This window comes from Kogia breviceps, chromosome 2 (genome assembly GCF_026419965.1).
Source record: "Kogia breviceps isolate mKogBre1 chromosome 2, mKogBre1 haplotype 1, whole genome shotgun sequence".
Classification (NCBI taxonomy): domain Eukaryota; kingdom Metazoa; phylum Chordata; class Mammalia; order Artiodactyla; family Physeteridae; genus Kogia; species Kogia breviceps.
In genome coordinates this window covers 198,820,887-198,839,992 of record NC_081311.1, presented here as the reverse complement: position 1 = coordinate 198,839,992, position 19,106 = coordinate 198,820,887, and the positions used below count along the sequence as shown (strand labels likewise).

Sequence of the window (19,106 nt, the reverse complement as noted above, 5' to 3'; positions counted from 1 at the left end):
CAAGCTACTCGTGCAGCTGCAGTGTTTTAAAGTTACAAGCCCATTTACTGTAATCTTGCCTGGAGTGAAACCATAAACTAACTGCAGAAATATAAATGCAGCGCTTCCACTGGGCTCCTGCTTCCCGCTCCTGCCCAGTGAGTCCAAAGCCCTCAGCAGGGAAGCCAGCTCTCCAGCAGGGCCCTGCCTCGGCGCTCGGGGCTCCCCGTCCCAGACTCCATCACCCCTGCCTGGAGCTCTCCACTTATGCCCTGAGTGCACCCCACCCCCTGCCACTTCCTTAAGGCCTCCTGGCTTTTGTCCAGGCCCCCATACCTCCCCAAGTGCTTCAGGGGAGGCCAGCTCCCCCCATTTCCAGGATGGGTCTGACTGATCACAGGGTAAACCCCCTCTGCCCCACTGCCACGCCGCCGAGGCCACCGTCCCGGTCCCAGAGTGTGGCTCAGGGGCGGCCTGGGAGAGGCTTCTAGCTCTCAGGACAGAGCCACCGGAAGAGACAGGGTGTGGGCTCAGGAGAGGCAGCCTGGGAACGCGGCAGCCAGTCTGCTGAAAGCAAGGCAGCCTGAAGATGAGGCCACCCGCAGAGGACGGCCCAGCAGAGCCAGCTGCAGAGGAGCCATGGAGAAGAGAGGCCACCGCGCTGCTGAGGCTGCCCGGGAATCCATCCTCCAGCCAAATCATTTCCCCTTGTGGAGGCCAGCCCAGGTCAGGGTTTCTGTCACTTCAAGACTAACTCAAAATGCCACTTCACCCGGGGGGGGGGGGCGCCTCCTCTGATTGCCTTTCTTAGTCACGTCAATAAATTGTAACTCTCTCATTTCAAAACCTTCAGGGAACAATATCCTTCAAATCTCAGATCTCTTCCTGTCTTCTATTTTTGTTATTGATCTATGTCAGACCCCAACTCCTCGAGGGCGGATGCTCTTCAGGTCCATCCCTGAATCCCAGACTCCCTAGGACAGGGCTTCGGAGAGCATGTATCTGCTGAATCAACGAGCAAACACGAAAGCACGGAACTTAAGACGATTTTGTTAATTTTTGTAAGAACTCTTGAGAACTTCATGGTGAATAGGTATTTGCCATTTGAATAGCGATTCTAAGTTTCACAGTTGGGAAATAGAATTCAATTTGTAGTAAGACATAAAGTGTTGCACCAGCTCCTTCCAACACTACAGATACGTGCCATGTAGCATCTGCAACGACTACATCTATGGTTGGTTTTATTGGGAGGATGTGTGTGTGAATAGCCCTCGCATTCAGCTAGTTTCTCATTTTATGTCTGCTACTCACTTTCTTTAATCCCGACAGCCTCGGGGGATTTCTTCTTCCCCATTTTCGAGGTGAGAAAATGGAGGCTGGGAGGGGGCTGAGTAGGATCGCACAGCTCACAAGGAGCTCTGTATAGTTTCGAGGCCAGGTCTGATGCCCACGTCTGAATTTGTCACCGCCAACTGCGTCCCCTGGCTGGGAGGCGGGACTGCGGGTTCCCAGTTACTCAGGACCTCAAGGCTGTCCACCCAGGAGCAGCCCCTGGCCTTTCTTCTCCGTATGTTTTTATAAAGTCCAGCAGATACGAGGTGGACTTAGGGAACTCCTTCCTTTGACCAGAACCACTGCCAGAAAGACAAGGCTCACGGATCGTGTCACCTCAGGCCTCCCAGAGAACACCTGTTTGGTTTTATGTTTAAATACATACTTAAAGGACCGTCTTCACAGGGGATGGGGATTATGTTCAAGCTACTGCATTTAGCAAATGTCTATATTTAGCCAAATGTACTGTAAGTGCCTTGTACCTCTTTTGTTTTTCAGGCAATGCAACACAGACTTAGGAGCACCTACTATGTGCCTGGCTCTGTGTTGAGCTCTGGGGATACGAAAGTAAGACACTGCCTGCCTGGTGGTCACCTTCTACGGGGGACAGACCAGTGAACAAATAATGCTGAGGCCATGTGACTACCACAGCAGGCGTAGGAAGTGAGACCTAATGGAATCCAAGTGAAGGCAGGGAGACTGCTGCCCCGGGGTGATGTAGGAGGTCTCACAGAGGACACAAATCTACCGTGGGCTTTAAGGGATGAATAGGAGTTTTCCTGGAAAGCCTTTCTCTTCGCGTAGGGAGAAAAACAAAAGTGTTCATTCATTCAGTAGTCAACAAGTACTGATTGACAGCCATGTGTCCATAAAAGCAAAATCGCCTAAGAACTGGTTACAGAATAGACCATAAATAGCTGACTGAGGCAACCAGACGCCTCAGCCTAAATCGCCTGGAAGTTTTTCCAGGTGATGATAATGACATGCAGACAAACTCTATCACACTCCAACACCTGGAGGAGAGGGCGTCAGGAAGGTGGCCCTGCCTCTGCATATACATCCTCTATAGTTAGCACACTGGGTACACATTCAAGAGGTACAAAAGGGTATACGGTAAAAAAATAAGCTTGTCCACTGTGGGCCCAAAGGAATCACGCCCCTTCCCAGGGAAGCTGTTGCCACCAATCTGCTGGGCATCTCTGCCTACGTCACTGTTTGTTTAACCTGAAGGCTGAATCCTTGTGGGAGAAAAAGGCACTTGTACAGCTACGCGGGCGGTGCACCTTTTGTTCGCCACACTTCAAGTTCATCACCGACCATTATAATAAACTCTGCCCGGGAAACTTTGAGGAGAACCTCTCGGCGTGCCTGACCCGTCTGCACGCTTGGTCCAGAAACAAGATTCACGGCGACCCCGGTTCGAGCCCAAGCTGCACCTTGTGTGTCAATCGAGACGACAACTGGCTATCGACAGGAGCGGGTCATTTCGCCCGGGCCATGTGGCCTCCGGGGACTGTCCTCGGGCCTCCAGGGTTGGGCCTACATCACCCTCACCATGCGGCGCAACAGAGCGGGGCGCTCGCTCGCCCCCCACCCGGCCGGCCCGGGGCCACCTTGCGCGGTGGGGGGAGGGGCGGCGGCCAAACGGAGCTGGCGACATGGGGGCAGGGGTCGGTCGGTGCCGCCGGCCTGTCCCCGCGGCCGAGGACCGGCGCCCGGCCCACCGCGGTCCCGGCCTGGCCCGCGCCCCGTCCGCGGCGCCGGCGGACCGACGCACAGCGGACGGCCGGCCGCCTGACAGCTACGGCGGCGCCCCCAGCGCCCGCGCCCGGCCGGCCCCGCCGCTCACCTCGCGCGCGATCTGGTTCAGCGCGTCGTCCTCCGCCGTCAGCCGCTCGCGGTTGGGGAGCCGCTTGCGCCCCGAGCCCTGGGTGCCCATGTCCACCGGCCGCGTCGCCCGCCGCGCCGCGGGACCCACGCCCCTCTCGGTGCGGCCGGGCCCGCTCAGCCCCTCCCTCCGCCGCGGCGTCATGGCGTCAGCGGGCGCGGGCCGGGGACGCGGGGACGCGAGGACGCGGGGCACAGGGGCTGGGGGCGCCGGTGGGAGGAGCACGGGAACTCGGGCGCCGGGGACGCGGGGACGCGCCGGAGAGGGGACCTGGGAGTCGGGGGCGCTGGGGGCCAGGACACGGGGGGTGCCGGTGGAAACGGGCTGGGGGCGCGAGGTCACGCCGGAGCGGCGGGACACGGGGTCCAGGACGCCGGCGACCCGCGGGGACGACGAGGGCTGGGGATGCGAGTGGGGAGCGGGGACGGGTGTGCGGGCACGCTGGGGGACGGTGAGCGTGGAAACGGCAGCAGACTTGGGACGGCTGGGGGTCGGGGGCGCGTGGGCGCAGGGGACGGGGTGATGAAGGCTTGGGCTGGGGACGGGGGGAAGGGACCACGGAGGGTTCGGAGGCGGGAGGGGCGGGAGGCTGGAGCTCGAGATGCCTGGAGAGGTCTGGGCCGGCGGGGCGGGGGACACTGAAGGGTGGACCCCCCTGGTAATCGTGGGCTGACCTCACCAGGGCAGCAGTCACTTCATCGGGGGCGCTGGAGGGCTCACAGGGAGGGAGTGGGCTGCAGAGAGGGGTTTGCACCCAGGGGTGGGTGCAGGGACGTCGTGGTTCAAACCTGCGCCCCAGGTGAAGTGGGGTCTGGCCTCACAGATGGGTGAAAGCTGGGTTCTAGGGTCAGGCTCAGGGGAGGTCAGATCCCGCTCTGTGGGATCCCGCCAGCCCCCTGAGCTTTACAGCACGTTCAGAACCCCCGTGTTGATGTGGGCCTTTCCTTCTCCACCGCACTCCTGTGTCCCCAGCTTCTCGGAAAAGGTCTGAAACATCAGCTGCTCTCAAGAAGTAGATTTTGGGAATGACTACTTCAGCTTTACCTTCCACTCTCTAAAGGTGGATTTAAAATTGAATAGGAGGGGCTTCCCTTCCCTGGTGGCGCAGTGATTGAGAGTCTGCCTGCCTATGCAGGGGATATGGGTTCGTTCCCCGGTCTGGGAAGATCCCACGTGCCGCGGAAATGAATAGGAGGACCAGATGCGCTTTACAAAGCCATTACCTTCTCTTCCAGGGTAAGGGCCCGAGTAACTGCTAGCTGTCTGTACTGAATTAGGGAAGAAGAAATGTGCCGGCGGAAGCACAGTAACCAATAGGTACTGGTATTTTGGGGGTATGGGGAGCTCTTTAATGCGGCTGGGGAAGAATGGGAGGGCAGGGCCATCCTGAAGTCACCTGTGATTTTCCCCCTAGAGATGAGTACAGCTGACATTGTGGTATATTTCTAATCAAGTGACATGACCAGGTTGGTCTGGGTTCTCAGAGAGTAACCTGGGAGCTGGATGGAGGAGGGAACAGAAAGAGGACCTGACAGTGGCAGAGAAGGATGTTGGAGGTTTACTGCAGGGAAAAGATGGTGGGGGAGTGACACAGGAGGGAGGAACCAGGTTCCATTGCTCAGGACACCTGAGTGGACCTCAGTGTGTGTGGGGGGGTCGACAGGGCAGATGGTATTAGGGCTGTGACCTTGTTCCACCTGACACAGCGGAGGGACTGAGGAAATACCTGTTGATTGAATCTTCTATGTCACATTACATCACTTAGGACCCCATACTCCTTAGGTGACATGGTCCTGGTTGGAGGACCATCTCTTGCTCTGCCCTCAGCCCTGCTGGAGGCTCGCTGCTCCCTTAGCCCGTGATGCTGGGTGAAGACTCGTCTTTGCTCAGGCTTGTTCCCATGGCTTCACTCATTCATTCCCCCACACCTGCTTCCTGGCAGGTGCTGCGCCGGAAGCCGGGGCAGAACTGCAAAGGACACAGACAGAGCCGCTGTTCTCTCAGGACTTACCTGAGATACCTGGAACTCCTCTTCCAAAGCCACATCCAAGCTCCAACATCTCCTTTCTTTTTTGATTGACATATATACACTAATATGTATAAAATAGATAACCAATAAGAACCTGCTGTATAAAAAAATAAATAAAATTCAGAAAAAAATATTTGGCTATGCTGCATGGCATGCAGGATTTAGTTCCCTGACCAGGGAGCAAAGCCATGCCCCGTGCAGTGGAAGTGCAGAGTCTTAACCTCTCTTAACCCCTCTCCATTCTGGAGGAAGTCTTCCCAGCTCTCCAAGGCTGCTCCTTACTTTCCTCACTGGTCTTCAGAACATCAGGTGATTCTCTATTCTAGCACTTGAATTCTTCTGTGCTGATCTAACGATGTGAGGAGGGCAGGAACGGACCTTGTCTTGCTCATCTTTCCTCCCTCACTGGGGACTGCATGTGCCACTGCTTCAATCCTGATGAGAGCGTCTGGCTGACTTTGGGCACTGAGTCCAGGTCCCAAGCGCCTCCTCACCATCCCAATTGGGTTTTGTACAGAGACAGGGGACTCACTGCTTTGGGGACTGACTGGAGGTATTTCTGGATAGTTCAGTCCCTACACAGTGTTCTCAGACCCTAGGGTGAATTCTGTCTCCCATCTCTCCCCCATCAACCACCCACATCGGGGAAAGGCCAACCTTTTGGGAATCATCAGAACCAATGTTGCGGGTCCTCAGGTGGTCCCATGGTGTCGTGACCTCCTGAACCACCATCCGCATGCTTCCTCCTTCTTTGGTGATGTGCCCTACAGCTGTCTGCTTCTCCCTTTGGAATCAGTTCTTGCCTTTAAGTGGAAATATGATACCTGCGTTGGCAGGGTGGGGGCAGTCCATGTAAAGATGTATCTCAGGGCTTGACACACAGGCGATCAATAAGTGGTTGGTCCTCCAGCTCGTCTCCCCAAAGGCCTGGGTCTGGAATGAATAGGGCAGCAGCTCCTGCTGGGGCGTGGGGAGGTGCGCAAGAACATCAGGCAGCTTTGTGGCTGTCACCTGTTCTTGGGGTGCCCCTTGAGGGATACAGAAACCTGCAAGACCCCGTCCATCACGCTGAGCTACGGGCTTACCAGGAAGCTGTGGCTTTCTATTTGCTCTGGACTCTCGGCCTCTCCTGCACGGCAGTCCCTGAACTCGCTTCTACCTAGAAGACTGTATTGTGCCACCAGCACTACCTAGCCCCTCCCACGTGGCCCCTTTCTTATTCCAGGTGATTATACTACCCACAAGGCGTTACTTCAGAGAAGCCACATCAGGAGTCTGAGGTCCCGGGCAAGAGAATCAATATATTCATCTCCAAGCCTGGTACTGAGGCTCCAAGCCTGGTACTGAGATACAGATGCCCTTCAGGAAGGGCCCCCGAATACGTGAAGGCAGCCTCGGTGAGGGGCACCACACAGGGGACCCCACGTGGACTCTCCACTCCCGACACAGCGTCCCTTTTGTTCGGGAGCTCACTAGGCAAGCCTGTGAGCCGGCTGGGGGAAGAAGTTAATGGGCATCTCTGGAGGAGTCATCCAGGCTGGAGGGTGACTCAGAGCTGCTCTGATGGGGCCCTCTGAAGGACAGTCACGTGGGCCGTGAGCTGACTCACTGGGTCCATTGAGAAAGCCTTCCAAGTGGTTCAAACAGCGTTCACTCGTGCTCCAGCCTTGCTCTTCCAGTTAACAGAGGATGGAAAAACCTCCCTTGGATTACAGCTGGAGAAAGGCTAGGGAGAATCGCAGCCACTCACAAGGATGGCTTGAAGGGCAGTGGACAGAACCTGGAGCCAAAATCATGCCCAGAGGGGAGCTGGCTGAGGTCAGGGTCTCCACCACGCCTGGGAGGTTAATGGTTTGTCTCCAGTGGCCTGCTGGCCTTTGTCTCTTTCCTCTCTCAGCATCTCGAAGCAGAAAATTGGACTGATGCTTCACCCAACCCAATTTGTCATTCTAAATGCCTCTCCTCTCCCAGGATACCACCACTTCCAGTCATGTTTTCATGTCTCTTGGAGTTAAAACTTTGGAATCATGTTGGATTTTTAAATTTATCTTATCCTTCGTCTCTGATTGATTCTATCCCTATCCCCCTTCCTCATCTTCGCTGACTCCGTGATGGTCTGTACCTGGTTCACCTTTTGCCATACCTGTGGGTGACTTGCAGTAAATCATCTCCTGAACTTGAGGTCTCCAGGGTGGGGTGCGTGCGACAATACACAGGGGTGCAGGAGAAACATACTAGAACTTCCATTAATATGTATTTTAAACTAAAAATAGAATGTTATAGATCAAATGTTAATGTGTGATCTGTAGCCTCACTTTAAGCGGTCACAGGTCATGTCATAATGATACACAAGCTATTCCCAGGGGCTGCTAATGGCATTCTCTCTCATTAGACCATTTTCAGAATATTTTGATGTATTTGCATGAACAAGAAATGGGTTTATGGGTTACATAATCTAGTTTTAACTAAAACTCAAAAGGTAGATAAATGACTTCAAAGGATTTAAAAGATTCTCAAGAAAATATTTCCCCCAAATCACAGACAAACAAGAGAATGAGAGACATATTTCTAACTCAGGAGGAACTCTTCATTGGTCTCAATATCAGGTTATTAGATATGATGAGAACAGTGAATAATCATCGCAAACAATTTGAAACACGCATTTACATTTCCTATTATTAATGATTATTTTTAGTGGATATTGTGCCCTGATATCACACATGAAAATAGATTATGAACACAATTTACACATAAATAAATATATAAAATTTGGGGTGTATTTTAAAATATTTGGTGATTGAGTTCATGATAAAAAAAAAGTCTGGTTTCTAGATCAATAATTCTTAAATTTGGGGGGATTGTGAACTCCTTTGAAAATCTGATAAAGGCTGGATTCCTCTCACCCACCAAAAAAAAAAAAAAAGAAAAAGAAAAAGGAAGAAAGTAAAGGGCACCTAAACAGGAAATTGAGCACAATTTTTTCTTAATTTATTTATTTAATTTGTTTTATTTGGGCTGCACTGTGTCTTCGTGGCTGCGCGTGGGCTTTTTCTAGTTGTGGCGCGTGGGGACTACTCTTGGTTGCAATGCGTGGGCTTCTCATTGTGGTGGCTTCTCTTGTTGCAGAGCATGGGCTTTAGGCGTGCGGGCTTCAGTAGTTGTGGCCTGCGGGCTCTAGAGCACAGGCTCGGTAGTTGTGGCGCATGGGCTTAGTTGCTCCGTGGCATGTGGGATCTTCCCGGACCAGAGCTTGAACCCGTGTCGCCTGCATTGGCAGGCGGATTCTTACCTCAAACTAATCCTCCTGTCAATAATAATTATAAACCTCAAACAAAATATAAAAGTACCCACTGAAGAGTAATTAATGCAGATAGAGACTGGAGTGGCTACAACCTTTCAATTAAGGGAAGTAAAAGGTGACATCCGCTTCCCCAGAGGATATTCTCCAGTCCTCAAGGTGCACTGGGAATAGAATTCAAGAGTTATTGGATTGGGAATAGATGTTAGGGTCTGAGACTACAAGTACAGCTGGCAATTTAGTGAGGAAATCCCAGAAAAAGGGATGCAGAGAGGGTTAAGCCTCAAGATCTGCATACTAACTTATGTGAAAGCCATGGCTGAGTCCTGAACAATGCGTGTGTGGAGTGAAACTCCAGGAAATTCACATGGAAGCTGGAAGCCTGGAAGAACTGGGCAGAGATTTCAGCAGCTGTCCCATGTTAGGAAGACAAAGTTAGAAATTCAAGTCTTACCAAGTTAGAGGGCTTGGCAAACACCTTGAGCCTTTCATGGAAACCACAGAAGGACTATGCCTTAATAGTAAGATGACAGTAGAGGACTAAGAGCTATCACAGGAAAATCAAAATACACATGCTGTAGCAAAACCTAGAGCCAAGTCTCTACAAGATCAAGGTGCTATGAAGGGTTGAGGTAACTTCCCTCCCTGATAGAACCAAATTCAGCACTCTTCAAAAGAAGGCAATAGAATCCAGAGTCTCTGAAATGTAATGTCCTCTATGTCCAGTATACAATAAAGAATTACTAGACACAAGAAGAATCAAGAAAATGAGGCTCACAGTCAAGAAAAATATAATCAGTTGGAAAAGATTCACAGATGACCTCGATGTGGAAATTAGCAGAGGAGTACTATAAAATAACTATGAGAAAGATGGATATAATGGAAGAAGACATAAGGAATTTAAGGAAATATTTGGGGACTCTAAAAATGAACCAAATGGAAATTGTAGAACTGAAAAATACAATGCTTTCCAATTTAAAAAATCTTTGAATAGTATTAGCAATAGATTGGATAATGTAGAAGAAAGGATCAGTGAACCTGAGGAATGGTCAGTAAAATTACCCACACTGAAGGACAGAGAGAAAAAGACATTAAAAAAAACAGGTTACAGGGATTCAGGCTACCACAGTGGTCACTTGATTTTAACAAGGCACCAAGAAAATTCAGCAAAGAATGGAAAATCTTTTTTGGGTAAGTGGAGCCCAAACCACTGGATATCTATAGAGAAAATAAAGTTTGACCCTTAACTAACACCTTACACAATAATGAAATCATGAAACATTTTCGACCTAAACTTAAAAGCTAAAGCTGTAAAATTTCTAGAAGAAAATCTAGGAGAATGTTTTTGAAAACTTGGGATAGGCAAAGATTTCCTGGACAGTTTTTAAACAGCACTAATCATCAAATCCAAAATTGATAAATTGGATTTTGTTGCAATTAAAAATTTCTGCTTATATAAAAACTTCAGTAAGAAAATGAAAGCACAAGCCACAGACTGGGAGAAAATATCCTCAGTATGTAAATGTGACAAAGCACTTCTGCCCAGAATGTAGAAAGACTTCCTACAAATCAATAGGGAAAAGATAAATAAGTCATTTAAATAACAGGCAAGAGATTTGAATTCTTAAACAGACACTTTATATAAGAAGATATACAGAGAGTGTGGAGAAAAGGGAACCCTCTTACACTGTTCGTGGTAATGTAAATTTGTGCAGCCACTGTGGAGAGCAGTATGGAGCTTCCTTTAAAAAATTAAAAATAGAGTTACCATATGATCCAGCAATCCCACTCCTGGGCATATATTCCAGAAAAGATGAAAACTCTAATTTGAAGAGATACATGCACCCCAGTGTTCATAGCATCAATATTTACAATAGCCAAGACATGAAAGCCACCTACATGTCTATCAACAGATGAATGGATAAAGAAGATGTGGTTTATATATACCATGGAATATTACTCAGCCATAAAAAGGAATGAAATAATACCATTTGCAGCAACTTGGATGGATCTAGAGATTATCATACTAAGTGAAGTAAGTCAGAGAAATACAAATACCATATGATACCACTTATATGTGGAATCTTTAAAAATGATACAAATGAACTTATTTATGACACAGAAACAGACTCACAAACATAGAAAACAAATTTATGGTTACTGAAAGGGAAAGGGAAGTAGAGGGATAAATTAGGAGTTTGGGATTAACAGACACACACTACTATATATAAAATAAATAAATGACAAGGACCTACTGTATAGCACAGGGAACTATATTCAATATCTTGTAATAACCTATAATGGAAAAGAATTGGAAAAAGAATATATATATGTATATGTATAACTGAATTACTTTGCTGTACACCTGAAACTAACACAACACTGTAAATTAACTACACTTCAATAAAAAATTGTTTGTTTGTTTAAAAAAAAGAGGATATACAAATGACCAAAAAGTATAGGAAAAGTGTTAAGAACATGCTTATCATGTCAGATGAAACCACAGTGAGATACCACTTCACATCCGCTGGAATGTCTACCATTGGAGAGACTGACAAGACCACATGTGGGTGAGGATGTCAAGCAACTGGGACTCTCACTCGTTGCCGGTGGGAGTATGAAATCGTATCGCTGCTCTGGAATGCTGTTTGGAAGATTCTTAGAAACATAACTTACGCTGTAACCCGGTCATTCAAGTCATTGGTATTTACCCAAGAGACATGAAAGCATGTCCACAAAAAGACATGCACAAGAATGTTCGTAACAGCCCAAAGCTGAAATCAGCCCGATGTCCACCAACAGGTGAACAGATAAGCAAATTATAGTTATAGATGTACTACTACTCAGCAATATAAACTAACAAACCCCTAATACAGGCAACAATGTGGATGAAGCTCGAAAACATGATGTTGAGTGAAAGAAGCCAGACACAAAAGAGTATATATTGGATGGTTCTCTTTATTTGAAATTCTGCAACAGGCAACATTAAGCTGTGGTGATAGAAATTGGAATAGCGGCTGCCTTTGCAGGGTGAGTGGATTGACTACAAAGGGGCACAAGGAAACTTCCTGGGGTGATGGAAATATACTTTATCTTCAGTGAGTGTTTGCTGCGTAGAGAGACGAACTGTCCAGTTTTATCTGGGGATAAGGGGCTTCCTGAGACGTGGGACTTTCAGACTTCAAACAGGGATAGTCCCAGGAGAACTGGAACCAGTTGGTCACCTTTCATATGCGCATGTAAGCATTTGTCACAACTCGTAGGATTTTTGCATGCATGTCTACATGCATGTCCAGGAGCACGCACACTTAAAATTTGTGCATCTTATTATGTGTTGATTATACAATTTTTAAAAAAGAGTATTTAGGACTTCCCTGGTGGCGCAGTGGTTGAGAATCCTCCTGCCAATGCAGGGGACGCGGGTTCGTCACTTGGTCCGGGAAGATCCCATATGCCGCGGAGCGGCCGGGCCCGTGAGCCATGGCCACTGAGCCTGAGCGTCCGGAGCCTGTGCTCCGCGGCGGGAGAGGCCACAGCAGTGAGAGGCCCGCGTACCGCAAAAAAAAAAAAAAAAAAAAAAAAAAAGGGTATTTAAAGAAGTTATGATGGGAAAACAACCAAACCAATGAAAACATAAGCAGGCAACAGAAGAGAGCATTTTCCTTTAGGCTTCGTATTAAACTCATGGTTTTAATGCAATGACTTTTGGAAAGACCAAAACCTAACACAGCGCTGACGACCCATCACTGACTACACATCACTTCCTCCAGGATGTGGAGATGCTGGATAAAAAGAGATGCTGTGAAGGGATATTTGGTGTCAGCCTATTTGACACTTGTCTCCTGGGACGGTTTAGGGGGTTGGGGAGATTCCATCTATTTCTCCCCTATTTACTTGTTGTGGGGTCTCAGACCCCCACTGGCGTGCTGTTTTCCTGCAGAAGGACCACAGGTAACATCAGGACACGGAAACAAAAAGGTGATTTTCTCACAGTCCAGTTCAACGCACTGTGGCAGCTGTGAAAGGAATCGTGAAGCTCACTCCTTTTTTTCCTCGCCTGCCAATTCATCCCATTTCCCGTGGCCCTTTCTCCCTGTGAGCTTTTCTGTTCTCGTGGTCACTGAGCGTCTGTAGCCTGGAGGGCAGAGCCATGGAGTTCCAGGCTGTGTTTCATCTGCCCTGTTTTCTGTCTGGTACAGGTGATCATAGTCCTGGCCTGGTACCTGTGCAGTGTTTGACAGTTTGTATACATCTGTACATCCGGTGAGGCCTTTTTTTTCTTCTGCTTTGCAGCCAAGCCTGATTATTCTTTAATTGAAGTATAGTTGATTTACAATATTATATTAGTTTCAGGTGTACAACATAGTGATTCAATATTTTTATAGATTATACTCCACTTAAAGTCATTATAACGTATTGGCTACATACTCTATGCTGTACAATATATCCTTGTAGCTTATTTATTGGTGAGGCATTTTTTTTTTTAAACATCTTTATTGGGCTTCCCTGGTGGCGCAGTGGTTGAGAATCCGCCTGCCGTTGCAGGGGTCACGGGTTCGTGCCCTGGTCCGGGAGGATCCCACATGCCGCGGAGCAACTAAGCCCGTGGGCCATGGCCGCTGAGCCTGCGCATCCAGAGCCTGCGCTCCGCAACGGGAGAGGCCACAGCAGTGAGAGGCCCGCATACAGCAAAAAAAAAAAAAAAAAAAAAAAAAAAAAATCTTTATTGGAGTATAACTGTTTTACAATAGTGTGTTAGTTTTTCCTTTACAACAAAGTGAATCAGTTATACATATACATATGTTCCCATATCTCTTCCCTCTTGCGTCACCCTCCCTCCCATCCTCCCTATCCCACCGCTCTAGGTGGTCACAAAGCACAGCGGTGAACTCCCTGTGCTATGCGGCAGCTTCCCACTAGCTAGCCACCCTACGTTTGGTAGTGTGTATATGTCCCTGCCACTTGGTGAGGCATCTTGAGTAGGAAGTCACCGAGTCTCTCCACGACTTACATGGACCAGTTAGTGAATGTAGCTTTTCCCCTTGAGGAATCGCTGTGTTTACGAGCAAAGCAGCATCCTTATCAACTACTCAACTCCAGTCCTCCAAAGCGGAAATTGAGCACAGATGTTTCAGATCTTTTTCATTATTATAGGAAGATGCTCACCATATTTTTGGCAGTAGCTTTTAAGAGTACACTGTACGCTGGATTTGCCAATGTTTAAATAGGACAAACATTTCACCAAGTTTTAGTTATACTGAATAGTGCTCTGAAGACTTTCTTGTGAGGAATTCACTGGAAATTTCTCTACATGAAGGTAACGCTGAACAACTGAAAACACTCCGGAGGGTCCTGAGCTTTACCTTGTTTTACTCTCCGCCATAACAGCGCTCAAGGGTTCTGGGCCAAGATGAAGCTCTCCGTGCCGGCACCAGGGCTATTTTAGGAACGTAAGAGAAAAATAGTTTACCACTTACTCATCTGCAGTCTGTGCTCAAGTTAAGTTCTTTATGTCTTTCTAACCCAGACAAAGAACAGTTTATAAAATTTGCTACAAGCAGTTTGTAAAATTTAGCTTTGCCTCAAGCAGAGCAAAGATTATATGGTCTTCTTCTTAGGAAATTTTTCTTTTCTCACAGTAAAATCTAATCACAATGCAAGTTAGCATCTCTGGGATGATTAAATGAAATCACAACCCTGCAAAGTGCCTGGCAGAGTCCAGCATGCTGGAAATGTACATCAGGGCACCTACTGTGTGCAGTAGAGAGAGGCCGGAGAAAGAGGAAGATGAGCAAGAGCCCGTTCCTGTCTCCAGTGGGTCTCAAGTTGGCAAAAGGAGGGATAAAATCGCTTTGCTCCAACGGAGCACCTCACTGGGAAAATCAGGAAGGAGCACTTGCTCTGTGGACGGATAGGATTTATTCCCACAGGAAGAAGCTGTATCCAAGGAAAGCCCAGGCAGGGAGGCTGTGAGTTGCATCCTTGCTTTTACACGGGCCTCGCGGGCCATGGTTTCGCTGCCTGAAGGGGAAAATTTTGAGTGAAACCTCGACCGGTAGCAGGATGCATTATCCCCAAATACGCCTTTTTGGCTTGAGGCTTATTCTGAGCTGATTATTTCGAGAAACAGCAGACACAGGGAAAGCTCAGCAAACAGAGTAGAAGTTGCCCTTTTGTAAGTGAAATCTGCACGTGGAAAGGGTATCTCCATGAATAAGGGGGTCTCCTTCCCTGTACCAGGAATAGAGGATGACTCTAAATCACAAGAAACTCGCATCAATGGCGAAGGCACAGCTTAGAGCTGCCCGACAGCCTCACCCTGTTTGCCTGCTCAGCTCCCAGATGAACCTCCCACCTTTTCTCTTGTGTCATTAGCTGAAGATGGCATTTAAGCTGGTGGCTGAGGCCCCCCTGAAGAGCTACTCATTTTTTCCCTGGGGATCTCCCACGTGTACACGAGCTACGCGTGTTAATAAACTTCTAGTTGTTTTTCTCTTGTTACTGTTTTATTTTAGGGACCTCAGCCAAGAACTCAGAAGGCCAAAAGGAGAATTGTTTTTTCTGCCCTGCAGCCATCTCTGTCTCTCTCCAGGGACCGCCGTCTTGTTCCTCTGAGAAGGGGACTCAGGATCCCTGCTCAGCACCAGACCTTAGCTGCTGACCAAAGCCGCTGGCTGCCCTGATGGGACAGAGATGAGAAGCCAGCTCCCCGGAAGGAAGGCCTCTGGCCATGGGGAGGAGGGGCAGGGCCGGAGGAGGCAGGGACAGGGCTGAGGATCGGGTCAGGGCCAATCGCTGAAGGAGGGAAGGCCTCCAGAACAGGCCCAGGTAAGGGCACAGAGACGTGGCCGTGCGAAGCCACGTGTCCACAGGTCTGCTTGTGTGAGTATGAGTGCGTGTGTGAGTGTGTGTGAGTGTGTGTTTGGGTGTGTGTGTGTGTGTGAGTGTGTGTTTGGGTGTGTGTGTGTGTGTGTGTTTTCACGGAGCCCGGCTTAGGGTGTGTGTGTGTGTGTGTGTGTGTGTGTGTGTGTGTGTGAGCGTGTGCGTGTGTTTTCACGGAGCCCGGCTTAGGGTGTGTGTGTGTGTGTGTGTGTGTGTGTGTGTGTGTGTGTGTTTGAGTGTGTAAGGTACATCATCAACTTCCTGCTTCCCAGTCTTGAGCAAGAACTTGCTTTGGTCTTTCTGGGTAGACTGGGGGTAAAGCATCCATTCAAATTATTTCAAATTACCAAAATGTATTCCATATTCAAATTATTTCATTTCCTAAAGGAAATGGGGCATTCATTCATTCATTTATCCATTCATTCACATGGCCCTTTAATTCTGTGCTTGGCCTTGCTTCCGGTGGGAGGCCTGACTTTTGTGTTTTTGTGGTTTTCACTTACCCACCATTCACTCCATCACTCACCAATTGGATAAGTATTTATTGAATGTCCCCTGGGAACAAGGCAAGCGGGAACCCTCCATCCTTTGGTGGAGCCCAGGGTGAGGCAGAGCCTTTTCCGGTGTCCTTGAGAGGCCCCCTTCCTCCCTCTGGATCACAGCAGTTCCTGTGGTTATCAGCGTTTCCACAGCTACCATTCCTGCTGGCGGAGTCTCACCGCAGGCTCTTCCCGCCGGCCCGCCTCCTGGGAAGGTGTCTTCCACGCTCTGCCGTGTTCTGGGGAGACTAACCCTGTCCTCAGGCCGCAGTATTGAGGGAGAAGAATCCTGCACAGCAAACCCAGAGAGGAAGAAAGAGAAACGGAGTCAGATCAGACATCTGCCTTCCCCCGCCTGACTTTCCGTGCTGGCATCTGTTCCAATGCATCTGCTGCACTTTTCTTGCGGGGGTGGGGTGGGGGGTGGGGAGGTGGGCACTGCGTGCTTTTGATGATTCTGATTATCTTTTATACTCTTGGGGGCCTTACCCGTCTATTATTTTTTTTTAAATCTTTATTAGAGTATAATTGTTTTACAATGTTGTGTTAGTTTCTGCTGTATAACAAAGTGAATCAGCTATACCTATACATATGTCCCCATATCCCCTCCCTCTTGTGTCTCCCTCCCACCCTCCCTATCCCATCCCTCTAGGTGGTCACAAAGCACCGAGCTGATCTCCCTGTGCTATGAGGCTGCTTCCCACTAGCTCTCTGTTTTACATTTGGTAGTGTATATACGTCCACGCCACTCTCTCACTTCGTCCCAGCTTACCCTTCCCCCTCCCCGTGTCCTCAAGGACCTAGGGGCAGGACAGGAGTACCCGTCTATTCTTATTGCAACATGTACTGTACTGCTGACATGAATAATTTACTGTTTATTTTGTTGCTGAACTTTGTGAAGTTTTCTTTGGCCTCCTCAGTACACGGGAAGCTCCCGGAGGGTATTTCTCGGTGGCCCTGTAGGTTTTTGACACAGTTCTGGGGACTCGGGAAGGTTTTTGATAAGCACTGAATGAAGGGTAAGTTTTGAGATCTACTGTGTAAGAGAAGAGATGTGTCCACTCCATCCCGTGTTGGTCGGAGCGCTCTCGGGAGTTTGGTCTAGTTCAGGAAGTGGACTTGAGTGGGACACAGGCAAAGCGTCCAGAGGGCAAGTGGGAGAACTTCGTGATGGGAGGAGGCTGAGCAGAGTCGACTGTCCCGGGCGAGGGGGCCGAGGGACAGGCGTGGGTGCAATGGCAGGAAGGAAGGACCTCCTCGGCGTCAGGCCCCAAGGGAGGACAGGGACGCCTCGGCCAGCGCGGAGAGCCTCCAAAGGACCCCTCCCCCCACCCCCCCCGCCCCGAGGAGGGGCTGGTATCGGGCTGGGCGAGTTTTCCCCCACGTGTGTTTCCTGGACCACTAATTCCGGGGCATGATAATAGGTGCTCCATGAAAAATGTGTTTGGGCTCCAGTAAACGTTGGGAAACGCTGGTTTGAACAAAGTTGAACAGGTTGCAATACAGGGCCTTCTCGGGGTCTTCTGTGTACAGATGGGCACCGAGTCTCCGAGAAGGGATTGCAAGGAATAGTCCTTCCAAGCCCATCTGACCTCGGACCCTTGCCCTGGAAACACATCACAGGTCTAGAATTCACAGAGCCCACTTCGGGGATAACAGAGTACAGTCTGACAAGGCCGAGGCCAAGGGCTCTTCCGGTTGCGAGTTTGCAACAGACAGGTTCATCCGCTGAGCTGGGTGCCTCACTGGAGCTTTCTGTGGCTGCCTCCATCCATTCGGGCTGTAAGATAAGAGAACACCACAGACTGGGTGACTTATAGACAACAGCCATTTATGTTTCACTGCCCTGGAGGCTGGGAAGTCCAAGATCATGGCTGGTGGGGTCCGCTTCCTGGTTCAAAGACCGTCATCTCCTCCCTGTGTCCTCACGGGGTGGAGGGGATGGGAGCTCTCTCTGGGGGCTCTTTTAGAAGGACACTAATCCTACAGCCTCATGACCTAATCCCTTCCCAAAGGCCCCACCACCCAATACCATCATACACTGGGGATTACGTTTCAACACATGACAGTTTCCCGGGAACAGATATTTAGCCCATAGCAGCGGCTTTCGGAACAGGCTCGGGCACCTTTCCTCTCTGGAATCAGGATGCATCTTAGGTACACCTGCCCTGAGGAGCTGAAACACTACGAGACCAGCTTGGCTGTTGTACTCTGGAGTCGGTAGGCCGTGTGCGGCCATTTAATGGTGACAACTGATGTGACAGCCATCACTCTGCAGGGGACCCCTCCTCCCCATGAGGCCCCCTTCTGCTCAGAGCTCCCTCCTTCCACCGTGTTTGTTCACGGTCCTGCCCCCACCATCCACCGCCTCCAGCTTCCTCAACCGTTGATGGGCTCTGGGTGACCGTGTGGGACTTTGGGAAGAGGAGGGAGAGGGACCGACCGTCAGGCAGGGCTGGTCCCTTGTCAATTGCAGAACCGCGGGCTGCTGCGAGTGCAGAGAAGCAGACAAGCGATGGCGGACGCAGAGAGGACCCCTGGGGGTGACAGCTCGTCACTTACTGGTCCCAGGCCTGGCTGCCCTCCACTTCCATGAACAACCTCAGTAGATATCTAATAAAATCCCTTGTACTCCAGCTAGCTTGAATTGGTTTGGTAACTTGCAACCAAAAAAACTGTTTTCAAAATCCCTTTTTGGGACTTCCCTGGTGGCTCGGTGGTTAAGAAGCTGCCTGCCACTGCAGGGGACATGGGTTCGAGCCCTGGTCCGGGAAGGTCCCACATGCCATGGAGCAACTAAGCCCGTGTGCCACAACTACTGAGCCTGCGCTCTAGAGCCTGCGAGCCGCAACTACTGAGCCTGCGTGCCACAACTACTGAGCCTGCACACCTAGAGCCCATGCTCTGCAACAAGAGAAGCCACCGCAATGAGAAGCCCGCGCACCGCAACAAGAGAAGCCACCACTCGCCACAATTAGAGAAAACCCACATGCAGCAATGAAGACCCAACACAGCCAAAAATAATAAATAAATAAATAAAATAAAATAAATTTATTTTAAAAAAAAGAAATATAAAAAAATAAACCCCTCTTGAGTGCATTTTTTTAGGCTCTGTGCTGGGTCTTATCCATACCTGATATTTCAGTACTCACAACTTCC

General features: G+C 49.5%; 1 protein-coding gene and 2 long non-coding RNA genes across 37 annotated transcripts in view; 1 reads left to right on the top strand and 2 right to left on the bottom strand.

Moving 5' to 3' along the window:
• The window catches only part of LRRFIP1 (LRR binding FLII interacting protein 1), a 147,165-nt gene extending 143,841 nt beyond the window's left edge, over positions 1-3,324 (bottom strand). For 23 of the 35 annotated variants that reach the window (XM_059051638.2, XM_067027241.1, XM_067027236.1 and 20 more), the window contains exon 1: positions 3,161-3,319. In XM_059051638.2, the coding sequence (XP_058907621.1) occupies positions 3,161-3,250 (90 nt within the window). In that variant the 5' untranslated portion in view covers positions 3,251-3,319. Of the gene's footprint in view, positions 1-3,160 lie in introns of all 35 variants that reach the window. The other 12 variants (XM_067027238.1, XM_067027246.1, XM_067027253.1 and 9 more) reach the window with 4 other exon arrangements.
• Positions 3,325-3,925: 601 nt separating this feature from the next.
• LOC131749812 (uncharacterized) lies at positions 3,926-5,317 on the top strand. Its single transcript, XR_010839258.1, has 3 exons — positions 3,926-4,259; positions 4,435-4,516; positions 4,982-5,317. It is a non-coding gene; the product is annotated as an uncharacterized lncRNA (long non-coding RNA).
• Positions 5,318-13,857: 8,540 nt separating this feature from the next.
• On the bottom strand, positions 13,858-17,722 carry LOC136793641 (uncharacterized). The gene is made up of 3 exons (XR_010839259.1): positions 17,540-17,722; positions 15,935-16,236; positions 13,858-13,963 (listed from the first exon to the last, which is right to left on the bottom strand). It is a non-coding gene; the product is annotated as an uncharacterized lncRNA (long non-coding RNA).
• Positions 17,723-19,106: the final 1,384 nt, after the last annotated feature.